The sequence below is a fragment of the Microcaecilia unicolor genome, chromosome 13 (assembly GCF_901765095.1).
Source record: "Microcaecilia unicolor chromosome 13, aMicUni1.1, whole genome shotgun sequence".
Classification (NCBI taxonomy): Eukaryota; Metazoa; Chordata; class Amphibia; order Gymnophiona; family Siphonopidae; genus Microcaecilia; species Microcaecilia unicolor.
Genome location: NC_044043.1, coordinates 46,519,871 through 46,545,573, shown reverse-complemented (window position 1 = coordinate 46,545,573; position 25,703 = coordinate 46,519,871). Strand labels below are relative to the sequence as shown.

Sequence of the window (25,703 nt, the reverse complement as noted above, 5' to 3'; positions counted from 1 at the left end):
GAAGAGAATGAACCTGATGGAAGATGTTCCTCTGCATGTATGTATGCATGTCTGTGTGTGTCTCTGTGCAAGTATGTGTACTGTCTCTGTGCAGCATTGTTCTTATAAATAAAAGAATTGCAAATCCTTTCCACATCAGGTGACCCTCAGGGTGAGGAATGCTGACTTCGGCCTAACCCCTGGTAAGCCTTTTCTTGGCTGGGATGTGCGTGGTGGAGGTGCCCAGCACTCCCATCAGCTGCCTTCCAGGTTCTGTGGAGGACTTGCAGCCCATCTACGTATCCTCACAGCCTTCTTCAGGGTGACTCCCAGGTCCACTCTGATCTGCTTGGGGTCATCACTCCAGGTGCCCAGTGCTCCCACCAGCTGCCTTCTAGGTGCTAATGGAGGACTTGCAGCTCATCTGCATATCCTCACAGCCTTCTCCGGGGTGGCTCCCAGATCCACCTCGATCTTCCCAGGGCCTTCGCTCCATTTTCTCTGTACACTTTGTATTTTCTACCAGTTACTTCTTATGGCTTCAATTACTGCCCCTTCCCAATCTCTTTCTCCATCTGAAACCACTGTATACTGCAGGAACATATTGCTCACCTTCTGCTTTCATCATCTCACCATCTCTTTTATTTATTTATTTATTTATTTTTGTTACATTTGTACCCCGCGCTTTCCCACTCATGGCAGGCGCAGTGCGGCTTACATGGGGCAATGGAGAGTTAAGTGACTTGCCCAGAGTCACAAGGAGCTGCCTGTGCCTGAAGTGGGAATTGAACTCAGTTCCTCAGTTCCCCAGGACCAAAGTCCACCACCCTAACCACTAGGCCACTCCTCCAGTCCTCTTCCTCACCCTGAGGGTCACCTCTTCCTTCTTCTCAGTTCCCAACCTTCAACACTTCCTTCCTTACTTCCATTCAACCATCTCCATTCTACCTGAGTACATCTTGCCTTCGTTGCTGTCATCATGCCTCTTCTACTTCATACTCTCTTGCTCCTTTTCCTGCTTTCTGCTGAGGCTATCAGTCCCAATCCTGGTCCTCCACATCAGCTCTCATCCTATTCGTGCAGGTCACACCTTGATGTCTCCAATCTAATTTCTGTTCCTCTTCTCCCCCCTTCTTCCCAGCATGTGCTCTGTGGAATGCCCACTCTGTCTGCAACAAACATTTTTACATCCACAACCTCTTTATCTATTGTACTTTCCATCTGCTTGCCCTAACTGAGATTTGGCTTTGCCCTGAAGACTCTGTTTCAGCCGCGGCCCTGTGTCATGGAGGTCACCTTTTCTCCCATACTCCTCACCCGGTTGACTGCAGAGTTGTTGTCGGGCTACTACTTTCACCCTCCTGTAGATTTCAACCTCTTCTTCTACCTCAGTCTCACTGCTTTTCTTCCTTCGAAGTCCACTCCATCACTCCTCCACCTCTCCGAGTAACAGTCATTTATCGACCCCCTATTAAGTCCCTTTCTTCCTTTCTCACTGACCTTGAGCCTGGCTTTTCTTCTTTCTTGAACCTTCATCTTCTTTCCTCATTCTTGGGGATTTTAACATTTCATGCTAATGATTCCTCTGACTCTGATGCTTCTCAGTTTCTCTCTTTAACATCCTCCTTCAGTCTTCAATTGTGCTCCACTATCCCCACTCACCAGAATGGCCACTGTCTTGATCTTATCTTCTTCTCCAACTGCTCACGCTCCAGTTTCTGCACCTCAACTCTTCCTGTGTCTGACCATCATCTGATAACTTTCACACTTAAACACCCTGCCCCCCAGTCCCATGCAATCTCAACCAGTACATTTAGGAATCTTCAGGCTATTGAACCTTCTACTCTGTCCTCCAGTGTTTCAAATCTCTTATCCAAGAAGAGGACTTATCTGCTACTGTAATCAAGACCAGTGTATTAAGAGTAGGGCATTGCACACTTGATTGCACAGTGGGAGGATGGTCTGCATTAGACATCCTTCACCGTGTCAAAGGACTCCATAGAAGAAGTATTGGCATTATGCTGATGTTTCTGCACAGAGAGCTAGTCCAAGCGTCCCCTTTTATCGAAAGAAGAGTCTAAGCTGATTGGCTTGCACTTGGCTGAAATTGATAAAAGCAAACTCTGCTTGGGCATCTTCAGATGCTCAAGAAGTGGTTGCACTATAAGCCTGGATACCTCAAGAGCTTCTGTTCTTTGGGTAACTGGACTGTTAAGGTCACTGTGCCTAGAGGTTGGAGACTTCTCCAGAGATGATTGGCTGGCACAGAAGTTGCTGCTGTTTATGAGAATTTTCTAAGTCAAATTCTTTTCAGCATCCAAATACTCTGAGTCTATTTGAGGGGGTGTGGAATGGGCAGAGAATGAATGGTGACTGCACATTGCAGTTAAATGGAGGCCATCAATACAAGTTAACTCCGAACACAGCAGTTAACATGGTGCAGATACTATTTCTGTATCTACACTTCTGGAAGTATAGCTACTTCATGTTCTCTAAGGACAAGCAAGACATTGAATTCTCATATAGGGATGATGGCATCCAATGGAGCCCCAGTGCGGATGTTACCCATCATTCAAGAAGAATCACAAAGCCTTTGTCATCATCGCACTGTGCATGTGCAGTTGCCACCTTGGCCAGTGTGAGCACGTAGGACCAGCAGTCTTGTTCTTTACGTGGAACAATGCAGTCGTGTTTACCTCCTCTCCTCAGTGCTTCTTTTTTTAGATATTTGGTGCCTTCCTTAGCGGTACATGGGAGTATTTCATACATTTTTTATTTGTTTTTAACACCCTTGTTTCTAGTTTTTGACCTGTTTAAGTTTTTGCGCAACTCCCTTGGCCCTCTTAGGCCTGAGCGCCCGGTCGGAACTCTCCCTTGTTATTGTTGTTGTCGTCGTCTAAATTGAGTTGTTTGATTTTGCTTCAATTATTTGTACCTGATGTCCCTTAAAACTCCCAATTTTTTTTAAAGAAGTGTACTAGGTGGGGCAAAAATACTTCTGGGGTTTCTAGTAAGTGCTACTGCATTACTTCATTAGTAAGTAGGTCTCATTGCTTAAAGTGGAGCCTACGTTTATGGCATTAAGGGCTGTATTCACTAAGGTGGACTAGCATTTTTAGTGCATCCTAAAAATTAGCACACACTAAATGCTATATTCCTATGGGTGTCTCTAGTATTTAGCACGTGCTAAAAATGCTAGTATGCCTCTAGCGTGGCTTAGTAAACAGGGCCCTAAGTGTGCTAATGATATAGCACATGTTAGTAACTAGCTGTAAGTATATTCTCCGAGGACAAGCAGGCTGCTTGTTCACTGATGGGTGACGTCCACGGCAGCCCCTCCAATCGGAACACTTTCTAGCAAAGTCCTTTGCTAGTCCTCGCGCGCCGATGCGCACCGCGCATGCGCGGCCGTCTTCCCGCCCAAACCGGCTCGTGCCGGCCAGTCTTCTTTTGTCCGCGCTCGGTACGGTCGTGTTTCGCCGTTCGCGCCCCGAAAGTTGACCTCGCGCGTCGTTTTTCGACTTTGCTTTAAAAAAAAAAAAAAAGAGGTGTCGGAAGGAGACCTTTTCGGTCTGCTCCCTTCCTGTACTTCTAGTTTTGCCCCGGTAAGGTTTCTTTCGTCGTCGGGGTAGGCCCTATTTAGGCCTCGGTTCGAAGTTTTCTTCCCCCTATTTTTGTGGTGCCATTTTCTCCATTTCGAGTTTTGATCTCGCCGGCGCGATTTTTCCGCCCATGACATCGAAGTCTCCCAGCAGCTTCAAGAAGTGCACCCAGTGCGTCCGGGTAATCTCGCTCACTGATAGACACGCGTCGTGTCTTCAGTGTCTGGGGGCTGGGCACCGCCCGCAGGCCTGTAGTCTGTGTTCTCTTTTGCAAAACCGGACGCAGGTAGCGAGATTAGCCCAGTGGAACGTTTTGTTCTCGGGCTCTTCGTCGGCATCGGCACCGGGAGTATCGACTGCTTCGACGTCGTCGGCGCCCGGACCTTCATCCTCGCCCCCGATTGCATCGAGTGCATCGAGGCATCGGCCTTCTGCATCGGGGCGACATCGGAGGGCTGCGTCGGCGTCGGTGGTATCGAGACCTCCTCGTCTGCTGATGTCGTCGGACGGTGGTGCTTCGTCTGGAGTGCAGGTGAGGGCTGTCCATTCCCCTGCTGGTGGCGGTGAGCCTTCGGGTGGGTCTCCCCCTACCCTGAGGGCTCCTGCAGTACAGCCCCCCCGAGAGCGACCACCTTCGGCCTCGGCCCCGAGGAAGAAACGGCTGGATTCTACGTCCTCCTCGTCGGTGCCGGAAAGCTCAGGTGACATGCTTCGTCCCAAAAAGTCGAAGAAGCATCGTCACCGGTCCCCTTCCCGTGTCGGCACCGAGAGCTCTGGGTCGCCGAGGGAGTCGGCACCGAGAGGACCGCTTGCCGTCTGTTCAAGAGGTGTCGATGCGCTCCCCTTTGGACAGCCCGGAACAGCCTCCACGCCCGGAACAGGTTCTGACATCGACTCCTGCATCGGCTTCCATGTCTTTTTCCACAGCCGCTCTGCACGAGAGCCTCCGGGCCGTTCTCCCAGAGATCCTGGGAGAGCTGTTGCGCCCTACCCCTCCGGTACCGGGGGTGCTTGCGCCACCGGGGCCATCAAGCCAAGCGCCGGCTGGCCCATTGCCCGGGGTGAGGTCTCCGACATCGGTGCCGCTTGCGGTACCGATTGCGGTAGCCTCCCAGGAAGGCTCCCCGACAACGTCGGCGGAGGGAGCTTCGCCGGTGCGGGCGAGGGAGTCTACCTCTCGACGCTCCCACCGTGGCCGTGGTTCCACGTAGTCGAGCCAGGCACGGCTGCAGACACAGGTCCGTGAACTTGTGTCTGACACCGATGGTGAGGCCTCGTGGGAAGAGGAAGAGGACATCAGATATTTCTCTGACGAGGAGTCTGAGGGTCTTCCTTCTGATCCCACTCCCTCTCCTGAAAGGCAGCTTTCTCCTCCTGAGAGCCTGTCTTTCGCTTCCTTTGTCCGGGAGATGTCTACGGCCATCCCCTTCCCGGTGGTTGTGGAGGACGAGCCCAGGGCTGAAATGTTTGAGCTGCTGGACTATCCTTCTCCACCTAAGGAAGCGTCCACAGTACCCATGCATCATGTCCTCAAAAAGACATTGCTGGCGAACTGGACCAAGCCTCTAAGTAATCCCCACATTCCCAAGAAGATCGAGTCCCAGTACCGGATCCATGGGGACCCAGAGCTGATGCGCACTCAGTTGCCTCATGACTCTGGAGTTGTGGATTTGGCCCTAAAGAAGGCCAAGAGTTCTAGGGAGCATGCTTCGGCGCCCCCGGGCAAGGACTCTAGAACCTTGGACTCCTTTGGGAAGAAGGCCTACCATTCTTCTATGCTCGTGGCCAAAATTCAGTCCTACCAGCTCTACACGAGCATACATATGCGGAACAATGTGCGGCAGTTGGCGGGCTTGGTGGACAAGCTCCCCCCTGAGCAAGCCAAGCCATTTCAGGAGGTGGTCAGGCAGCTGAAGGCGTGCAGAAAATTCCTGGCCAGAGGGGTGTATGACACCTTCGATGTTGCATCCAGGGCCGCTGCTCAAGGTGTGGTGATGCGCAGACTCTCATGGCTGCTTGCCTCCGACCTGGAGAATAGAATCCAGCAGCGGATTGCGGACTCGCCTTGCCGTGCAGATAATATTTTTGGAGAGAAAGTCGAGCAGGTGGTAGAGCAGCTCCACCAGCGGGACACCGCTTTCGACAAGTTCTCCCGCCGGCAGCCTTCAGCCTCTACCTCTACAGGTAGAAGATTTTTTGGGGGAAGGAAGACTGTTCCCTACTCTTCTGGCAAGCGTAGGTACAATCCTCCTTCTCGACAGCCTGCGGCCCAGGCTAAGCCCCAGCGCGCTTGCTCTCGTCAGCAGTGTGCGCCTCAGCAAGGCCCCTCGGCTCCCCAGCAAAAGCAAGGGACGAGCTTTTGACTGGCTCCAGCAGAGCATAGCCGACATCCAAGTGTCAGTGCCGGGCGACCTGCCAGTCGGAGGGAGGTTGAAAGCTTTTCACCAAAGGTGGCCTCTCATAACCTCCGATCAGTGGGTTCTCCAAATAGTCCGGCAAGGATACACCCTCAATTTGGCCTCAAAACCTCCAAATTGTCCACCGGGAGCTCAATCTTACAGCTTCCAACACAAGCAGGTACTTGCAGAGGAACTCTCCGCCCTTCTCAGCGCCAATGCGGTCGAGCCCGTGCCATCCGGGCAAGAAGGGCTGGGATTCTATTCCAGGTACTTCCTTGTGGAAAAGAAAACAGGGGGGATGCGTCCCATCCTAGACCTAAGGGCCCTGAACAAATATCTGGTCAAAGAAAAGTTCAGGATGCTTTCCCTGGGCACCCTTCTTCCCATGACTCAGGAAAACGATTGGCTATGCTCTCTGGACTTGAAGGACGCCTACACACACATCCCGATACTGCCAGCTCACAGACAGTATCTGGGATTTCAGCTGGGCACACGTCACTTCCAGTACTGTGTGCTACCCTTTGGGCTCGCCTCTGCGCCCAGAGTGTTCACGAAGTGCTTGGCTGTAGTAGCAGCGGCACTTCGCAGACTGGGGGTACACGTGTTCCCATATCTCGATGATTGGCTGGTGAAGAACACATCCGAGGCAGGAGCTCTACAGTCCATGCAGATGACTATTCGCCTCCTGGAGCTACTGGGGTTTGTGATAAATTATCCAAATTCCCATCTTCTCCCAGTGCAGAAACTCGAATTCATAGGAGCTCTGCTGGATTCTCGGACGGCTCGCGCCTATCTCCCAGAGACGAGAGCCAACAACTTGTTGTCCCTCGTCTCGCGCCTATCTCCCAGAGACGAGAGCCAACAACTTGTTGTCCCTCGTCTCGCGGGTGCGAGCGTCCCAGCAGATCACAGCTCGGCAGATGTTGAGATTGCTGGGCCACATGGCCTCCACAGTTCATGTGACTCCCATGGCCTGCCTTCACATGAGATCTGCTCAATGGACCCTAGCTTCCCAGTGGTTTCAGGCTGCTGGGGATCTAGAAGACGTGATCCACCTGTCCACGAGTTTTCTCAAATCCCTGTATTGGTGGACGATTTGGTCCAATTTGACTCTGGGACGTCCTTTCCAAATTCCTCAGCCACAAAAAGTGCTGACCACGGATGCGTCTCTCCTGGGGTGGGGAGCTCATGTTGATGGGCTTCACACCCAAGGAGGCTGGTCCCTCCAGGAACGCAATCTGCAGATCAATCTCCTGGAGTTACGAGCGATCTGGAACGCTCTGAAGGCTTTCAGAGATCGGCTGTCCCACCAGGTTGCCATGTATTACATAAATAAGCAGGGGGGCACCGGATCTCGCCCCCTGTGTCAGGAAGCCGTCAGCATGTGGCTCTGGGCTCGCCGTCACGGCATGGTGCTCCAAGCCACATATCTGGCAGGCGTAAGCAACAGTCTGGCCGACAGGTTGAGCAGGATTATGCAACCTCACGAGTGGTCGCTCAATTCCCGTGTAGTGCGACAGATCTTCCAGGTGTGGGGCACCCCCTTGGTAGATCTCTTCGCATCTCGAGCCAACCACAAAGTCCCTCAGTTCTGTTCCAGGCTTCAGGCCCACGGCAGACTGGCATCGGATGCCTTCCTCCTGGACTGGGGGGAGGGTCTGCTGTATGCTTATCCTCCCATACCTCTGGTGGGGAAGACTTTGTTGAAACTCAAGCAAGACCGAGGCACCATGATTCTGATTGCTCCTTTTTGGCCGCATCAGATCTGGTTCCCTCTTCTTCTGGAGTTGTCCTCCGAAGAACTGTGGAGATTGGAGTGTTTTCCGACCCTCATCACACAGGACGAAGGGGCGCTTCTGCATCCCAACCTCCGGTCCCTGGCTCTCACGGCCTGGATGTTGAGAGCGTAGACTTTGCCTCTTTGGGTCTGTCAGAGGGTGTCTCCCGCATCTTGCTTGCTTCCAGGAAAGATTCCACTAAGAGGAGTTACTTCTTTCTATGGAGGAGGTTTGCCGACTGGTGTGACAGCAAGGCCCTAGATCCTCGCTCTTGTCCTACACAGACCCTGCTTGAATACCTTCTGCACTTGTCTGAGTCTGGTCTCAAGACCAACTCTGTAAGGGTTCACCTTAGTGCGATCAGTGCATACCATTACCGTGTGGAAGGTAAGCCGATCTCAGGACAGCCTTTAGTTGTTCGCTTCATGAGAGGTTTGCTTTGGTCAAAGCCCCCTGTCAAGCCTCCTACAGTGTCATGGGATCTCAATGTCGTTCTCACCCAGCTGATGAAACCTCCTTTTGAGCCACTGAATTCCTGCCATCTGAAGTACTTGACCTGGAAGGTCATTTTCTTGGTGGCAGTTACTTCAGCTCGTAGAGTCAGTGAGCTTCAGGCCCTGGTAGCCCAGGCCCCTTACACCAAATTTCATCATAACAGAGTAGTCCTCCGCACTCACCCTAAGTTCTTGCCAAAGGTTGTGTCGGAGTTCCATCTGAACCAGTCAATTGTCTTGCGAACATTCTTTCCCCGTCCTCATTCCTGCCCTGCTGAACGTCAGCTGCACACATTGGACTGCAAGAGAGCATTGGTCTTCTATCTGGAGCGGACACAGCCCAACAGACAGTCCGCCCAATTGTTTGTTTCTTATGATCCCAACAGGAGGGGAGTGGCTGTGGGAAAACGCACCATATCCAATTGGCTAGCAGATTGCATTTCCTTCACTTACGCCCAGGCTGGGCTGGCTCTTGAGGGTCATGTCACGGCTCATAATGTTAGAGCCATGGCAGCGTCGGTAGCCCACTTGAAGTCAGCCACTATTGAAGAGATTTGCAACGCTGCGACGTGGTCATCTGTCCACACATTCACATCTCATTACTGCCTGCAGCAGGATACCCGACGCGACAGTCGGTTCGGGCAGTCAGTGCTTCAGAATCTGTTCGGGGTTTAGAATCCAACCCCACCCCCCTAGGCCCATGTGTGTTCTGTTCCAGGCTGCACTCTCAGTTAGTTGGTAAATTTTTTTAGGTCAATCTCAGTTATGTCCTCGCCGTTGCGAGGCCCAATTGACCATGGTTGTTGTTTTGAGTGAGCCTGGGGGCTAGGGATACCCCATCAGTGAGAACAAGCAGCCTGCTTGTCCTCGGAGAAAGCGAATGCTACATACCTGTAGAGGGTATTCTCTGAGGACAGCAGGCTGATTGTTCTCACAAACCCGCCCGCCTCCCCTTTGGAGTTGTGTCTTCCCTTCTCTTTGTCTTGCTACATATGAGACTGGCCGGCACGAGCCGGTTCGGGCGGGAAGACGGCCGCGCATGCACGGTGCGCATCGGCGCGCGAGGACTAGCAAAGGACTTTGCTAGAAAGTGTTCCGATTGGAGGGGCTGCCGTGGACGTCACCCATCAGTGAGAACAATCAGCCTGCTGTCCTCGGAGAATACCTTCTACAGGTATGTAGCATTCGCTTTATAGGTATATAATAAACCATGATCCAGTATTTGAAGAACATGTTTATAGTGGAGGCTACACACTGAGTTTTATTTGTTAAATTATAGTAAATGTATATTTCTTGAAAAAAGTCTCATTAATTTATATATTAGCAATTCTCAATCTCCCACCAACATGATCAGTTTTTTTTAGGTCAACTAGTTTAAAATTCTGCTATGAGATAAAACTTTAGATGGTCGTATACCTAGTGGGTGGTAAGCAATACATAACATAAAATGGCATAGGATGTTAAGATGTTAATGTTGGAATGTAATTGTATTTTACATGCATTGCCTGTCACCTATTATTTCTCTGTGATTACTCTGTGACCTCTGATGTGAATTACTTAGAGAGGTCACACAGCTATGCAACTTCCTGTGGGGGTCAGACACAGCAGATGCAGCAGATGCAGCACATGGAGCACATGGAGCTCATGATCTCTCCTAACCTGAGAGGATCTATGGTGGTGTGAGCATCCATTACCATCTAAGCACATGGAAGGAGCTGATAATACAAATGTATAGTAATATGTATATATAAGCCTGTCTGATTATAATCTAACTACAAACTGTGAGTAAACAGATGTTTTGTTACTTCAACTTTAAAGTGACTCAGCAGTGAATTATTCAGGGGTGAATGAGAGAGAGATGAAGAAAGAAATTAACATTTCTAAAGCTGAAGCTGTGTGTACTAAAATCTGCTAATTATTTACTACAAATAATCCAACAAAAGAGTTATGGGCCCAGGGGTCCAGGAATTGAAAAAGAAGAGAAATATTACCAGGCAGAAAAAAGGGCCACATTTTTCTCTTAAGTTTTAAAGGAAAGATTCAGTCTGTCTCTCTCTCCCCCCACACAGCAGACAGAAGGCTAAGAAAATGGCTGAGGGAAGAAATTCACCATTGTTCTATTCTCTCAAGGTGCCTAGATTAACTGAGTTTAATTATCAGCAGTGGGAATTAAGATTCATATGTCTCCTTCGAGCAAAAAGATTAAATATACGCTTAGACCAAGACAGAACAGATGAAAATATGGCTGAATGGGACAATGCAAACTATTATGTGAAGTGCATGCTTTTGGAAGCTCTCTCAGAGAAACAAGCCATATTAGTGGAGGGAAAAGATACACCAAAGGACATTTTATATAAACTGAGAACTATGTATGCAACTACATATGCAAAGCAGCAACCAATTTGGTTGGCAGAGTTGAATGAAACCAAATTAAGGGATAAAAGTAAATGTAATGATCACATTATGCATCTTATGTCTTCATTTCAAAAGTTAGAACTTTCTGGAATTCCCATGTGTGATGCATTGAAAAGAGCATTTCTTTTTACCTCACTATCAAAGAAGTTTGATGTTTTTAGGTCTGTAAATGAGGCCATTGAAGGGCAATCTTTTGAACAGGCAACATCAAAACTAAGGCAGGAATGCATAATAAATGATTCTGAGGAGATGTGTTCTCAAAGTCAGTCAGAGAGAAATGAAACAAATTTCTTGGCAAAGAACAGAGGAAGGCGGAGCTATGGGAAAACTCCACCCAAGGGCAAGCTGATTTGCTACTCATGTGGAAAGGAGGGACATGTATCTAAATGGTGTAAGGAAACACAAAACACTCCCTCTAGCTCACCTAAGCCAATGGAACTAAAGAATTTTCAAACCAGGAAATGTATGAAGGACAAAGATAAACACAAGGGCTTTCTAATGGCAGAAAAATCTTTGACTATGGTAAATAATAATTCAAATGAAAGTACTTGGATTTTGGATTCAGGGAGCACATGCCATTTAACCAATTGTAAGGATTTCTTTCAGGAAATGTGTCCAGAGGAAGGTATTCTTAAAACTGCAAACGCAGGGACTGCTAAGATCCAAGCAAAAGGTATTGGATTCTTAAAATGCAAAGTGTCTAATGAAGTTAAAGAAATTCCTGTAAGTGATGTCTTGTATATTCCCCAAGCAGTTTGCAATATGCTTAGTGTATCTACATTAGATAAGAAGGGATTTGCGATTCATTTTGAAAACAGTAAGTGCACAATCTCTAAAAATGATGAAGTGTATGCTGAAGCTTTTATGCATAATGATGTTTATAAGCTGAACATTTCAGGTGAAGCCTCACATATGGCGCAAGTAAGGAAGAATGATGGTAAATGTAGTCCGGAAATCTGGCACCGCCGCCTGGGACATCGTGATTCTAAGGTGATCCAGGATCTTTACAGTAAGCAACTGGCCACCGGCATTCAGATAAGTGAAGATGCTGGTAAAATGGAGAAATGCATAGACTGTGTTACTCAAAAGGGTGTGAGACCCTCATTTCCTGCATACACAGGAAATAGGAGTAATAAAGTGCTGGACTTAATACACAGTGACTTATGTGGACCGTTTAATATCCCATCATTGGGAAATAACAGATTTGTGCTAATATTCTTGGATGATTTCTCTAGATATTGTGTGGCCTATTTGCTGAAAGAAAAAAGTCAAGTCACAGACATGCTGAAGAAATACGTAGCCATGGTGAGCAATAAATTTGAAAGAAAACCAAAGGTTCTTCAGACCGACAATGGTGGTGAGTTCACTTCACAAAGCATGCGCACATTTCTAGAACAAGAAGGCATTCAGCATATCACAACAGTAGCTTATACACCAGAGCAAAATTCTGTTGCAGAGAGAAAATTTAGGTCACTTGTGGAAATGACCAGATGTATGCTGTCAGATAGCAATCTCCCTAAAAGACTATGGGGGGAAGCCATTCTCACAGCAGTGTACCTACAAAACAGAATGCCAACTAAAGGCGCGAAGCGCACACCACATGAGACATGGCATGGTAGGAAGCCAAACCTGTCACACATAAGAACATTTGGGAGTACAGCATATGCTCATGAACCAAAGCAAAGAAGGCATAAGCTGGATTCCACAACAGAAAGGGGCATTTTAGTTGGCTATGCTCCAGGACACAAAGGATATAGAATTTTGAATCTGAAAACTGGCATTGTTGGCATAAGACATGTTACATATTTTGATGAAAACAAAAGGGTTGATAAAGGCTGGATTATCCCAGATGAGCCTTATCATCCAGAATATGAAACTAGAACCATAATAGACATGCCAGTGTATATAAATGCCATACCAAGGCAGATGTCTGAAAGCAACTCATCTGTATCTAACGAGGAACAGGCAGAGGAAGCAGACACAGAAAGGATCATTGAAGAAGACAGTACAGTTGGAGAAGGGGAATCAATTGGAGAAGAACTCTCAGATTTAGAGGATGCGGAAAGGTCAGACCAACCTGTTGTCAGACGCTCATCCAGGGAAAATAAAGGTGTTCCACCCCCAAGACTGTCTTACCTAACAAAGTCAGCAGAAGCTCAAGAGCCCTTAACATGGGATGAGATTGAGAAAATGCCAGCAGAAGAAGCTGCTGAATGGCATAAAGCTGCACAGGAAGAAATTGATGCATTGGATAAAAATAATACTTGGATTCTTACAAAATTACCTCCTGGCAAGAAAGCTATAGGATGCAAATGGGTATTCAAGTTAAAAAGGAATGCACAAGGAAAAGTGGAAAGGTATAAAGCCAGATTAGTGGCAAAGGGATATCTTCAAAAATATGGAGAAGATTTTGATGAAGTGTTTGCACCTGTAGTGAAACACACGACAATCAGAACACTTCTGAGCATTGCAGTCTCAAAAGGCATGCAAGTCAACCACATTGATGTGAAAACAGCGTTTCTTCACGGAGATATAACTGAAGACTTGTACATGGAACAGCCAACAGGTTTCATAAATACAAAACAAAGACAGCTAGTGTGTAAATTAAACAAAGGTCTTTATGGATTAAAGCAAAGTGCAAAATGTTGGAATGATAAATTGCATGAAATATTGACAAATTTAGGATTTAAGCAAGGTGAAGCAGATAAATGCTTGTACACTAGGTGCAGAAATGGACAATATGCATACATTTTAGCTTTTGTTGATGATCTGCTCATTGCAAGCAAAAGTGAGCAAGAGTACAAGGACATTGTAAAGTGTTTAAACCACAATGTTGAGATAAAAGAACTTGGTAATGTGTCATACTATCTTGGTATAGAAATTGAGAAACAAAATGATGGTTCTTATCTTCTAAGCCAGAAGCAGAAAATAAATGAGCTTATTGAAAGTTTAGGTATGCAAGATGCCCAAGTTGTAAGCACTCCCATGATCACTGATTTTCTGAAGGATGAAACAGTAAGAGAACCTTTACCAGATAACATCCAATATAGATCAGCCATAGGTAAGCTTTTATATCTAGCTACCACATACAGGGCTGATATAGCAAATGCAGTAGGAATTTTGAGCAGAAGGGTCAGCTCACCTACCAAATCAGATTGGACTGCAGTTAAAAGGATGGTAAGGTATTTAAAGGGTACCATTGATTGTAAATTAAAGATTTCAGCCAATAGTAATCCAAAACTAATATGTTACTGTGATTCAGATTGGGCAGGGGATCATTCTGATTATAAATCCACAAGTGGATATGTGTTTATGTATGGAAATGTACAAATTTCATGGGCCAGTCATAAACAAAGTATTGTGAGTTTGTCTTCTACAGAAGCTGAATATGTGGCCGTATCGGAAGCGTGCAGAGAACTGATGTGGATTGAAAAACTTTTGCTGGATTTCGGAATAGCTGAAAAGAGACCAATCCAGATAATGGAAGATAATCAGAGCTGCATCCGACTGTCACAGAATGACAAGGTTCAGTCACGCACCAAGCACATCGCAACGAAATACCACAACGTGCGAGAGTTGGCGAAAGAAGGGGTCATCAGTCTACACTATTGTCACACCAGTGAGATGACAGCTGACATCATGACCAAACCGTTACCCAGAGAACATTTTGTGAATCTGCGTATAAAGCTTGGACTTTGTATGAATAAATAATTGCATGACAGTTATGCATGAGAAGGGGTTTGTTGGAATGTAATTGTATTTTACATGCATTGCCTGTCACCTATTATTTCTCTGTGATTACTCTGTGACCTCTGATGTGAATTACTTAGAGAGGTCACACAGCTATGCAACTTCCTGTGGGGGTCAGACACAGCAGATGCAGCAGATGCAGCACATGGAGCACATGGAGCTCATGATCTCTCCTAACCTGAGAGGATCTATGGTGGTGTGAGCATCCATTACCATCTAAGCACATGGAAGGAGCTGATAATACAAATGTATAGTAATATGTATATATAAGCCTGTCTGATTATAATCTAACTACAAACTGTGAGTAAACAGATGTTTTGTTACTTCAACTTTAAAGTGACTCAGCAGTGAATTATTCAGGGGTGAATGAGAGAGAGATGAAGAAAGAAATTAACATTTCTAAAGCTGAAGCTGTGTGTACTAAAATCTGCTAATTATTTACTACAAATAATCCAACAGTTAAGATGTGGCTAGTTAGGGCCATGTTAAGGTCATGTGCAGGCCTTGGGATTTTACTTCTGCTTTAAACAATTTTAAAATAAGATAGTAAGAGCACAGTTGTTGCTCAGCGCTACCTATGTGGTGGCCTTAAACTGCAAATTTGGCTGGCATCAAAATCTCTTATATAATTGGTTTCAGATTGTGCAGTAGCCATATTTGGTCATTGCTAATCTTCTAATGAAAAATGAAAAAGATGTTCTGATACATGGGATTTGCTCCTGATTTAAAAAGAATTATTTTTTGCTCTGCACTAATTTCAATCATTAATCTGTTTTTCTTTTTTTTGTTGAATATGCTTTCTTGCTGTAATCTTACACTAATCTTATCTGTAATTGCAGAAAATTGCATTTTCTTTTCCTGTTTTCTGTAAGGGATGATAGCTCAGCAGAACTAAGGTAAAATGGTTCTTTTGCTACCAGCAAACTGGTTCTGGGTTTTTTTTGGCTGTGCTGTACAGATAATGCTTTGTGTACTGTATGTGATCAGTTCAGTATTACTGAAATGGAGGGAATGAGAACTCTTCAGTCACATGCTGCCACTTCCAATTGAAAGCTTTAGGGAATTATATCTAACAAAATATTGCTGGGGGGAAATTAATCAAAACTGAGACAATGAAAAACCCACAGCTTAAATAAAAATAACAACATTTAAATAATAAAAAAAACATTTAAACAATTAATTGGAAAGATCAACATGAGTATCAGTACCCTAGATCAAAAGATTCCAGGTCCTCCAATGTTTCAATCATTGCACACTAATCACCAATGTGTAACTGTGCTGAAAAACTGTGCAAATATCCAAATCAATTTACAATTTTATAATTTCCAAATAAAGTGTCTCTTAAACAAAAGATGAAAGGAACCAGTGTACTTATCTTGCACAGATTTTGGGGTCCCGACATGGACCGTGTTTTGCTGAAAGCTTTTTCAGAAAACCCCAAATATTCCGAAAAGGGTGAAATTCTGATCTCTAGAAAATAGAATTCAGTGTCATACACTTCATACTTATTCAAAAAGAATTAAAGCAAAAGAATATCAGTTCAATAGTCATGATTGCACATACGGAGGTACCTAATTCCATCCCACTCAACGGTTCCAATGACGCCAACCTTCTGCGCAGGCGCCCAATTTAAATGTCATGACCACACACAGCTTTATGTATACACCAAAAGTTGATATTAATGCAAAAGAAACCACCATTCCACATCCCTGTTTAAACCCTGAGTTTCCATGGTTTTCCACTGATATATCTACTTTTGTTTCTTTTGCCACAAGATGACAGGTAAATTGCTTCCTCTCAGCAAACACAGAGCTTCTAAAACAAGAAAAGAAAAATCCGCCAAACTATGCTGTTTTTTCTACCAGTGTTTCACCAACAGAGCTTCTTCCATCTAACACCGAATCCGGCAGTAGAACACTTTGGTTTGAGGGGTCAAATAAACCAGTCCCTGGCCCTGCTCCCAAGTTGTCTAGTTGCTAATCCTATGAGCAAAATATTGGTTATGTCATGGGCCCAGTGGCCTACCCCATTCTGCTGCCTATATGTTCTGACATCTCTCCTTAGATGTTTTCCATGCCAGCTGCTATGACATACAATGAATGAACTACAAGCACAGAAAACCTCTGACTCTAATTAGAAAATTTTTTCACTGACCCTCCATGCCTGCCTAAGCTTTAACCCATGGTCAGGCTATAATTAGTGTCTTGAGATTGAAGGGGGGCAGACTCAAGAAAAATGTCAGGAAGTATATTTTTCACGGAGAGAGTAGTGGATGCTTGGAATGCCCTCCCGTGGGAGGTGGTGGAAATGAAAACGGTAACAGAATTCAAGCATGCGTGCGATAAGCATAAAGGAATCCTGTGCAGAAGGAATGGATCCTCAGGAGCTTAGTTGAGATCGGGAGGCGGGGCTGGTGGTTGGGAGGCGGGGATAGTGCTGGGCAGACTTATACGTCTGTGCCAGAGCCGGTGGTGGGAGGCAGGGATAGTGCTGGGCAGACTTATACGGTCTGTGCCAGAGCCGGTGGTGGGAGGCAGGGATAGTGCTGGGCAGACTTATACGGTCTGTGCCAGAGCCGGTGGTGGGAGGCAGGGATAGTGCTGGGCAGACTTATAGGTCTGTGCCAGAGCCGGTGGTGGGAGGCGGGGCTGGTGGTTGGGAGGCGGGGATAGTGCTGGGCAGACTTATACGGTCTGTGCCCTGAAGAGCACAGGTACAAATCAAAGTAGGGTATACACAAAAAGTAGCACATATGAGTTGTCTTGTTGGGCAGACTGGATGGACCGTGCAGGTCTTTTTCTGCCGTCATCTACTATGTTACTATGTTAGATATTACTGATGTTTATTTCAGCTTGGTCTTTGTTTAAAGCCAGATTGTCACCTAGTGTTCTAATCTGTCTTTTTATAAATGGATTGTCTGCCTTTTCCACCTCTGCTCCTTTATATAGAGAACTGAAATTTAGAGGAATGGAAACATCTGATTTGTAGTCAGCTGAAATAGGTGGCTTTGATAACTGGTCGACTATAAGGGTCTCTCAGCAATTATTTTAGGCCCTGAGCTGCCAAGTGTTTACTAAAGTACTAACTTGTCTTTTTTCCATGCTATGCTGTATTTCTCTCCACATATGTATTGTAGAATATTGGATTACATTTTTTATTTTCTCTTTAATATATCTTTTCTCCTACTCCCTACCCCCAATTCTGATTGCAGGAAACGTACCTTCTCCAAATGCCCCATTAAAGCGGGTGCTGGCATACACTGGCTGTTTCAGTCGTATGCAGACTATTAAAGAAATTCATGAATACCTGTCCCAGAGGCTTCGCATTAAAGAGGAAGACATGCGACTGTGGCTATACAATAGTGAGGTAACTTCAAGTAGCGGTAGACATGGAAGAAACTTTGTATTGGATGTCTAGGTAGGAAGACAGATATTTCGATCCATGCATTTTAGAAATCTCCTAACATTTTTAAATGGCTTGGGGAATGCAGTGCCTTTAAAAAATATATGTATATTTCTCTGCCAAAAGCATATGTATTTGGTGGGACACACATTATCAGAAACTGTTTTACAAAAGAACACATTTAAAAAAATCTTTGGCATTTCTCAAGGCTTTGCCATATGTAAGTAGTGACAATTTTGCTAGGCCACCCTTCAGGGGTGGGGTGATCACTGAAGGACCCACCCCACAATAGCCAGGCCCCCTGCAACCAGTCACAGAATTTATGACAAGGCAGAATTGGTATCTTGAGCCTGAGCTCTTTCATTAAAACTTGTGGTCCATGGGTCAATTTTAGCAGACAATGGAAAAGGTGCTGGTACTCAGTACCCCCTCAAAAAAAGCCCTGCTTATATGTGTAAATGGCATATTTTGTAAACCTGCACATCTATAGAGAACTGTAGCTCTAAACTGAAGCTTGACGTTTTGAAGACTGGAAGGTTAAGCACAGTTCTTACTCGAAGCTCTTGTCCCAAACCCAGTCCCTGATGGGAAATTAATAGTTATGCATGACTCATAGCAAGTGTAAATGGCAAAGGGGAAATTTTTCAGGATAATATGTGTTTTGCCATTCTAAGGTATGGAGTACATTTATACTTTATAGGTTTGCTGAAACCACTTCCAGAACATGCCTTCATATATCGCAGTTAGGCTATCAGGGCCCTTAAAGTCATTTTATTGCCACTGTTTTATAAAAGCAACGCAATATACCTGTGTGTCTTTAGAAAAATACCCCAGGGAAACTAGGTATACACGTTAAGATCTGCTCCGAGACGGGCATAATTTTATGCATGTTTCTAGCAGGAAGAGCAGGTGCATATGTAAGTGCCAGTTGTACCCCCACTCTACCTGCTTGTATTTTTGGTGCCCAGAGAGTGCACTATAGGAGCTTATTCTATAAAGTGAAGTAGGTGCCTGCTTTCCTTTATAGAATACTAGCACAACTGAATATTAATGCACCTAATATTTAGGCCTTTCACTTAAGCCAGCCATGGAGCTGGCAAAGGTTTCTGTAAGTTATATGTTTAAGTTGGAGCCCAATTTATGTCCTGCCCATGCGATGCCGTGTGTACGCCTCCTTGCAAATACGTACTATAGAAGTTAAGCAGGTATTTGCAGATTAGCACTTACACATATGTGCACATACATACATACATACATACATACATAAATGCTAGTATTCTAAACATTTATGCACATAAGGCATGCGTAAATATGAGTGCCTGGTTTATAGAATTGCCCCATGTGTTCACAATCCATTCTAATCTAATTTGACATTTCTAACCCGCATATTTCCTATTAAGGTCTAGTGTGTTACAAGTACATAATTACAATAAATAACTAAATACATGAAACATTTGGCTATTGAGCTCACAATTTTCTCAAATAAAAAGGTTTTTAAACTCCTCCAAAATAGCACATAGAAAGGTTGATTCTTTAAACTGAATGGCAGATTATTCCAAGCCTGAACAGCTTGGTAAGAAAAGGAATTCTCCAAAACCTTTTTAAATCTAATTCCCTTAAAAGATAGACTAACTAGTTTGAATCGATATATAATCCGACCAGAATTTAGCCTAGATGAAAAAGAAGCCAAGTGGGTAACCTGTAATGGGGTTAGACCATACAAAATCTTAAAAATTATATAAGATTTAAAAATGCTTGTAGCACCAGTCTGACTTGCACCATCTGCTGGAGGCACAAAAGTACTGTCAGAATCCTGGCTGCACCAAATCTTATACCAAAGATGTCATTAGAATCTTCAGTTTTTGCTCTGCTTCCATCTGCTGATAAAGGGACAAAATCCACTAGTCTGGACTGATCTAGCAGAATGATAAGGAATGAAGTAATTCTGAACTGTATAATGTACAGTCTTAAAAGACATTTAACAGCAATTCAATAAATTACAATTACAGGTATTTATTGGTATTACCTCATATAAAAGGGATCTATCTTCAGAATTCAAAATTCAGAATTCTGCAAATAAAGATATATATATAAAAAGAGAACAATAAAATGCTTAACATACCTTCATAAGGATTGATTGAGTGTTGGTGAAAAATATCTGCTCCTTGCTCTTTTGTGGGAAAGCAAAAAAAAAAAAAAAGTATCAACGGAGATAATACCATGGTTAAGGGCACACATGAGGCTGCTTCAACAGCCTTTACTATTGGGGTAGCCCCCTCGCTCTCAGAAATCGAGGCTTGTCTTCCACTTTTAGCTTCTCTCAGGAGACAGCTAACTTTTCAGGTTATTCTCTATTGAGGGGCATCCCTTTGGAATTCTTGGACTGGACAATTGTAACAGATAAAAAGTTTGAAGGAATGGGGAGCCCATTGTCTAGGGCAGGGCTTCTCAACCCAGTCCTCGGGCACACCAAGTTCCATTGAATTTTCAGGATATCTACAGTGGGACAGATATTTATACCACAGGAGGTAGGCCGGCTAACTCTTGCAGTCGGCAGTGAGGCTGGATATTCGATGCTGGGCCTTTTCTGGTGAGCTGCATTGAATATCCAGTATTCGGCGCTGGCCGATTAAGTTTATAGTGGCCAAATGTAGGCCTGCTATTTGGTTGGCGTGATTTGTCCACCAAACATTGTTGGCAATGCAATGAATATTCGCAGATAGCTGATTATATCATGTGATATAGCCAGTTATCCGCTAAGCTCTGACCACGAATATTCAGCGGGAGATAATTGGCTATCTCCCGCTGAATATTCGTGGATAGCCAATTCCTGGCCAGTTAAATAGCACTGAATATCAGTTAAGGGGAATCATCCTTCCTGCCGTGGAGGGTGCCACTGCAATTTTAAAAGGGGCTCTGTGAACTTTAGCACACTGGGGAGAGGGAAGGTTGAGGGGCATCATCCGTGCTAAAGTTGGCCCTAGTTGTTCTGTCAGCACCATCTCAAGATCATGGCAACCTTGCCAAAAATCTTAGTTTTAAAGTGCATTATAGAATGAAAATGAAACAAATCCTTCTGCTTTTGTTTTTTTTTCAGAATTATCTTACCCTTCTTGATGATGAGGATCACATGTTAGAATATTTGAAAATCCAGGATGAACAGCACTTAGTAATAGAAGGTACTATCTAAAACTATATAGTCACACAGAAGGCTTATGTAAACGTTTACAAAACCAAATAATTTTAGTCTTACAGTGAGGTGTTTTAATAAGGAAAATTAATGGGCAGTATGATTTAACAAGGTTTCAAATAAGTATTGCTAAAGCAGTTGAAATGATGTCCTCTGACAGTGCAGTTAAATACATTTTATTGCTTAGCTGTTTGATACCATCTGTTTAACTTTGGCTCTCTGGATTCATTTGCATTTTATGAGATGTGAAGCCTTATTTTGCATAAGTAAGAATTGGGATGCCCAAGCTGAGATGTTCCTTTACAAAAGGCTCTGCTGAGCATGCAGTCTTATGTAAGATACTGGCAAATACATATGTTTATTTTCCAGCACATACCGCAGGAGCATTGATTAAAAAAAAAAACCTGCACGGTTAAAAATAAAGCATCATTACTCAGAGCTTAATAAGTGCTAATAAATGCATATGTATTTGACAGTTTTGCAACATATATGTGCTCTTGCTGGCACTTATATTTCTACAATAGGAAGTTGAGTGAAATAGCTCTGTTTTTATTTTTATGGGTTTTTTTTTTTAAATTTTTGAGGTGGTATTGTACCACAGAGGAATGTACAATTGACCCCTCAATCACTCCTGAAGACCCCAGAGCTGAAAGAGCAGGTAGCTGATATTTGAGTGCTACTGAGCAGGTATAAATACCAACAGGGAAAATATTTGACTTATATGTATATTTAGAAATGTATGTATGTTTTGTCAATCTGCCAAAATCACACCTAGAACATACTTTATTCGAATATGCATGTCCTTTGGCAATTCTAAGTATAAATTGCTATATTGTAAAATCAGCATTGATGTGTATATGCAATCTACATGTATAAATATCAGCATTTACACATAGAATTGCTGTGCAAGGCTTCTAAAATGACCTCCCTGCAACACAACAAAACTAAAGTACGTAATGGACAAAACCCAACTCTTCCGTTAGACGATTCCCTAATGTGGCTATGTCACATGAACTGTATCTTACCACAACATCACTTTGTATTTGTTCTCACCGGAGTCTGCAAACGCCTCTCCGGAACTATGTAATCCACATTGAGCCTACAAATAGGTGGGAAAATGTGGGACACAAATGTAACAAATAAATTTATTTGGATTTTGCTTTCCCAAGATATTTCCCTGTCTCTGGTGAGTTTATAATCTAATTTTGTACCTGAAGCACTCATTGCGATTCAGAATTCTTTTGAGCTCATGTGTATTATGGCAGACATTTAGATAAACCCAGTCAAGTCATTCTTTACTTTTTAGTTTATTCATAAAGTGAATTGATTTGATAATCAGGCAAAAGAGATTAAGTTAACTTCTTTATTTTGGTTCCAGAATCATAGGGATATAATGTCTTGCTCAAAGTTACACATTAGAGATGTGCACAGCAAAGAAAAAAAATTAGGTTCATTTTCGGATTTTCCAAAATTTTCCCAATTTGAGATTTTTCCAGTTCATTTCACACATTCATTAAAGTTCACATTCTATGCATACTAAACTTTTTTACACATGCAGATTCAATTGTACATACTTTATTTGGAGGTATGCACATGTGCAGTTGATTTTTGTGCAGGCACCTAAACAAGGTAAAGTGCACTAAAAAAATATACACTTCTGTTATACACAGTCATAGGCAGAGATTTGTCTTGAACTTATGGTTCAAGAATTCTTGATCTAACCACTAGGTTATTAGATTCGTTTTATCTCTTTGCAGTTCGGAACAAAGATATGAGCTGGCCAGAAGAAATGTCATTTATAGCAAACAGTGGTAAAATAGATCGACATAAGGGTAAGTCCATTAAGATTTGCCAGAAAAGAGAATGAATTCAGTGCTCTTTAAGCAAATACATTAAAACACGTGTGAGACTCTGAAATGCTGTCCTCACAGAATAAACATTACAGAAAAGTAATTCATTTTAAAATAATCTTTTATTTGTTAGATATAGGCACTTTTGGTTTAATGGGAAGAAAAAAAGTAAAATTTCAGCATATTAAAGGACACCACTGTAATGTCACTTTACAAAAATAGGATTGTTTTGAACTTTCCTGTGTGTCTGCTGTATGACTCAGTTGCAGTGGTACCAGATGAGCCCAAATTGTGATTTCACGTGATACTTGTTTGTTCAGTTGTCTGTTGGTGGATATTGTTATTGGAAAATGTTATTTTAATCAATACATTTTTTATTGATGATATCGCATAACCTACAAGATATCAAATATCAATTTAATCCAAATAATATAACTCATTACCAACATAATATACACAAATAAACCATGTTTCGTCAATCTTTTAATCTTTTCTCCCCTCCCCCCAACTTCTTTAATACCTCATAGACCCATTTTGCATCCGTCGTACCTCCGGAGCAATATGAATGAAGCATCAGAACATAGTGCAGAAAGCAAAACGCTGTAAAGAGGAGTACCTCTACATTTATTACCATCCCTTCATCCTCTACCCCGCCCAAAGTTAACTTCATTTTGTGACCACTTCCAAAACCCATCCCCTCCCTCCCCTGACAGACTCACTGACAGCTTAACTTTGGAAAACGTTATTTAAATAAAAAGTATTTTCAAAATTTACAGTTGCTTTTAAATTTAATTAGTGCACAATAAAATGTGGTGAGAGGTACAGTATGATTCAAATGAGTTTTGTCTCTTGTCAGTAGCTGGCCACTCTAAAATATCGGGCCCAATTTATCAAGCATTCTTCTCATAGACAAGGTTGTGAAAAAAGCCTTGACAAAGCAGGCCTGTAGTGTTATACCAAACAGTGGAATTTTTACTTCAAATTAACTGGTGCTGTATTAAATGTATAACACCTTAGTGTCTCATAAGATAATGCATGCACAATTCTTCTTTGGCTTGTATAACAGTGTGATTACTACTGTGTGATAGTAACTACATAAATCTACGAATTTGTTTCAGTTCCTACTGAAAAAGGTGCCACCGGATTAAGCAATTTAGGAAATACGTGCTTTATGAACTCTAGCATCCAGTGTGTCAGTAATACACAACCACTAACAGAGTATTTCATCTCAGGAAAACATCTCTATGAGCTCAACAGGTAATTAATGTGGCATATTGTGATTCGACCAGCAGGATCCTATAATTAGTTGTGATTTGTGACCTGTGTAAGGTTATACTAATTGAAGCCTTATATTATCTGTGTTACAGTCTACAGTAAGTCCTGACTGATTTTTTTGCAGGTACAAATACTGTACTTTTCAGTTCCATTGATGCAGGTGCAGAGAGTATACACCCAAATGAATGTACAAGGGAATTTCTGTAGGAAATATCCACATGTATTTTTCTGTGCCCATTCTGAGAGCTGCGTATTTTGGGTATATCAAAGTAGCTAAAAGTATGTGCATAGTCAAATCCAGCTTCCATACTCTTTACAGTGAGAAAGGGGGAAGTAAAGAAGGAACAATTTTCAAACCTTATTTTATTCAAGTAAAGCCATGTTTACATGTGTTGCCTTTCAACTGTTACTCTTTTGTAATTATAGCCTAGTTGCATATCTGTAACAGGTGTACATGGACAGAAGGATCTCCTAGAGCACCAATAGTGGGTGATGTCACTAAGACCAAGTCAAGGTAAAATTCCTCTTCCAATCTCAGATGACTTCTGGAAAATCCCTCTAAGCTTGTGCAGATAGTCTCATGGCCCCTAACGACAAGTCCTTTTAGTCTTTTTAAAGCAATTTTCAACCTGGTAGTGTGGATGTGAATATGTGTTGTAGGATCCTTCTGTCCATAGAAAACATCTATTACAGATATGCAATTATGCCTACTCCATCGACAAACAGGATTGCTACAACCACACGAGGAAACCCTCAAGCTGAGAGTTGCTAAAGCTTATGCACTCAATCACATCCTATGCCACCCAAACATCAAAGAACAAAAGGAGGTGAAGGCAGGTTGAGGCATTAAAGATATATATTATTCATAACTCAATGACAAAAAACAGTGTCAGAACTTTGAGAGTTATCAATACAATAATGGTTTGTGAAAGTATGTACTGAGTATCATGTTGCAGCTTTGCAAATGTCCTGAGTAGAAGACAGCAGAGTGTGAGCTGTTATCATTGATGTTGCTCTTAGTGAGCTGTCACTTTCATAAGCAGTGCTGTATTGGTTTTAAGATAACAAAAGGCATTCAAAGTTCTGTTCCTGACTGACCATTCTCATTTGATCAAAATACAACTGAGAAGGTATCTCTGAAGACACGTTCTTTATAAATATGTTTGTGTACTGTATTTACAGTCCAAGGATTTTAACATCTGCTCCTGTACGTTACTGTTTGGTGGAGGGGAAAAAACAGTAACACTATTGGTTGGTTGATGTGGAAATTTGATACCACTTTGGGTTTGGGAAAGAAATTGGGATGAGTTTGCAGGACTGCTTGTCCTCATAAACTTGAGAATAAGGTGGATAGTAAATTAGTGCTTGTAGCTTGCTAAGTCTATGAACTGATGTAATAGCCATGAGAAAAAGCGTCTTCTAGGAAAGATGTTTCCATGAAGCCGACATCATTGGCTCAAAAGGAAGCTTTGTGAGTTGGAAAAGGACCAAATTTAGATCCCAAGAATCTACTGGTATTCTGTGAGGTGGTCTAGTGTTCTCTTTTATAAATCTTGTCACTAGTAGATA

At 43.4% G+C, this 25,703-nt stretch overlaps 1 protein-coding gene across 2 annotated transcripts in view; it reads left to right on the top strand.

The window, feature by feature from the left end:
- The window catches only part of USP32 (ubiquitin specific peptidase 32), a 389,293-nt gene that overhangs the window by 275,900 nt on the left and 87,690 nt on the right, over positions 1 to 25,703 (top strand). For both annotated transcript variants that reach the window (XM_030222074.1, XM_030222073.1), the window contains exons 17-20: positions 17,629 to 17,783; positions 20,917 to 20,998; positions 22,767 to 22,841; positions 23,978 to 24,116. In XM_030222074.1, the coding sequence (XP_030077934.1) occupies positions 17,629 to 17,783; positions 20,917 to 20,998; positions 22,767 to 22,841; positions 23,978 to 24,116 (451 nt within the window). The remainder of the gene's footprint in view (positions 1 to 17,628; positions 17,784 to 20,916; positions 20,999 to 22,766; positions 22,842 to 23,977; positions 24,117 to 25,703) is intronic.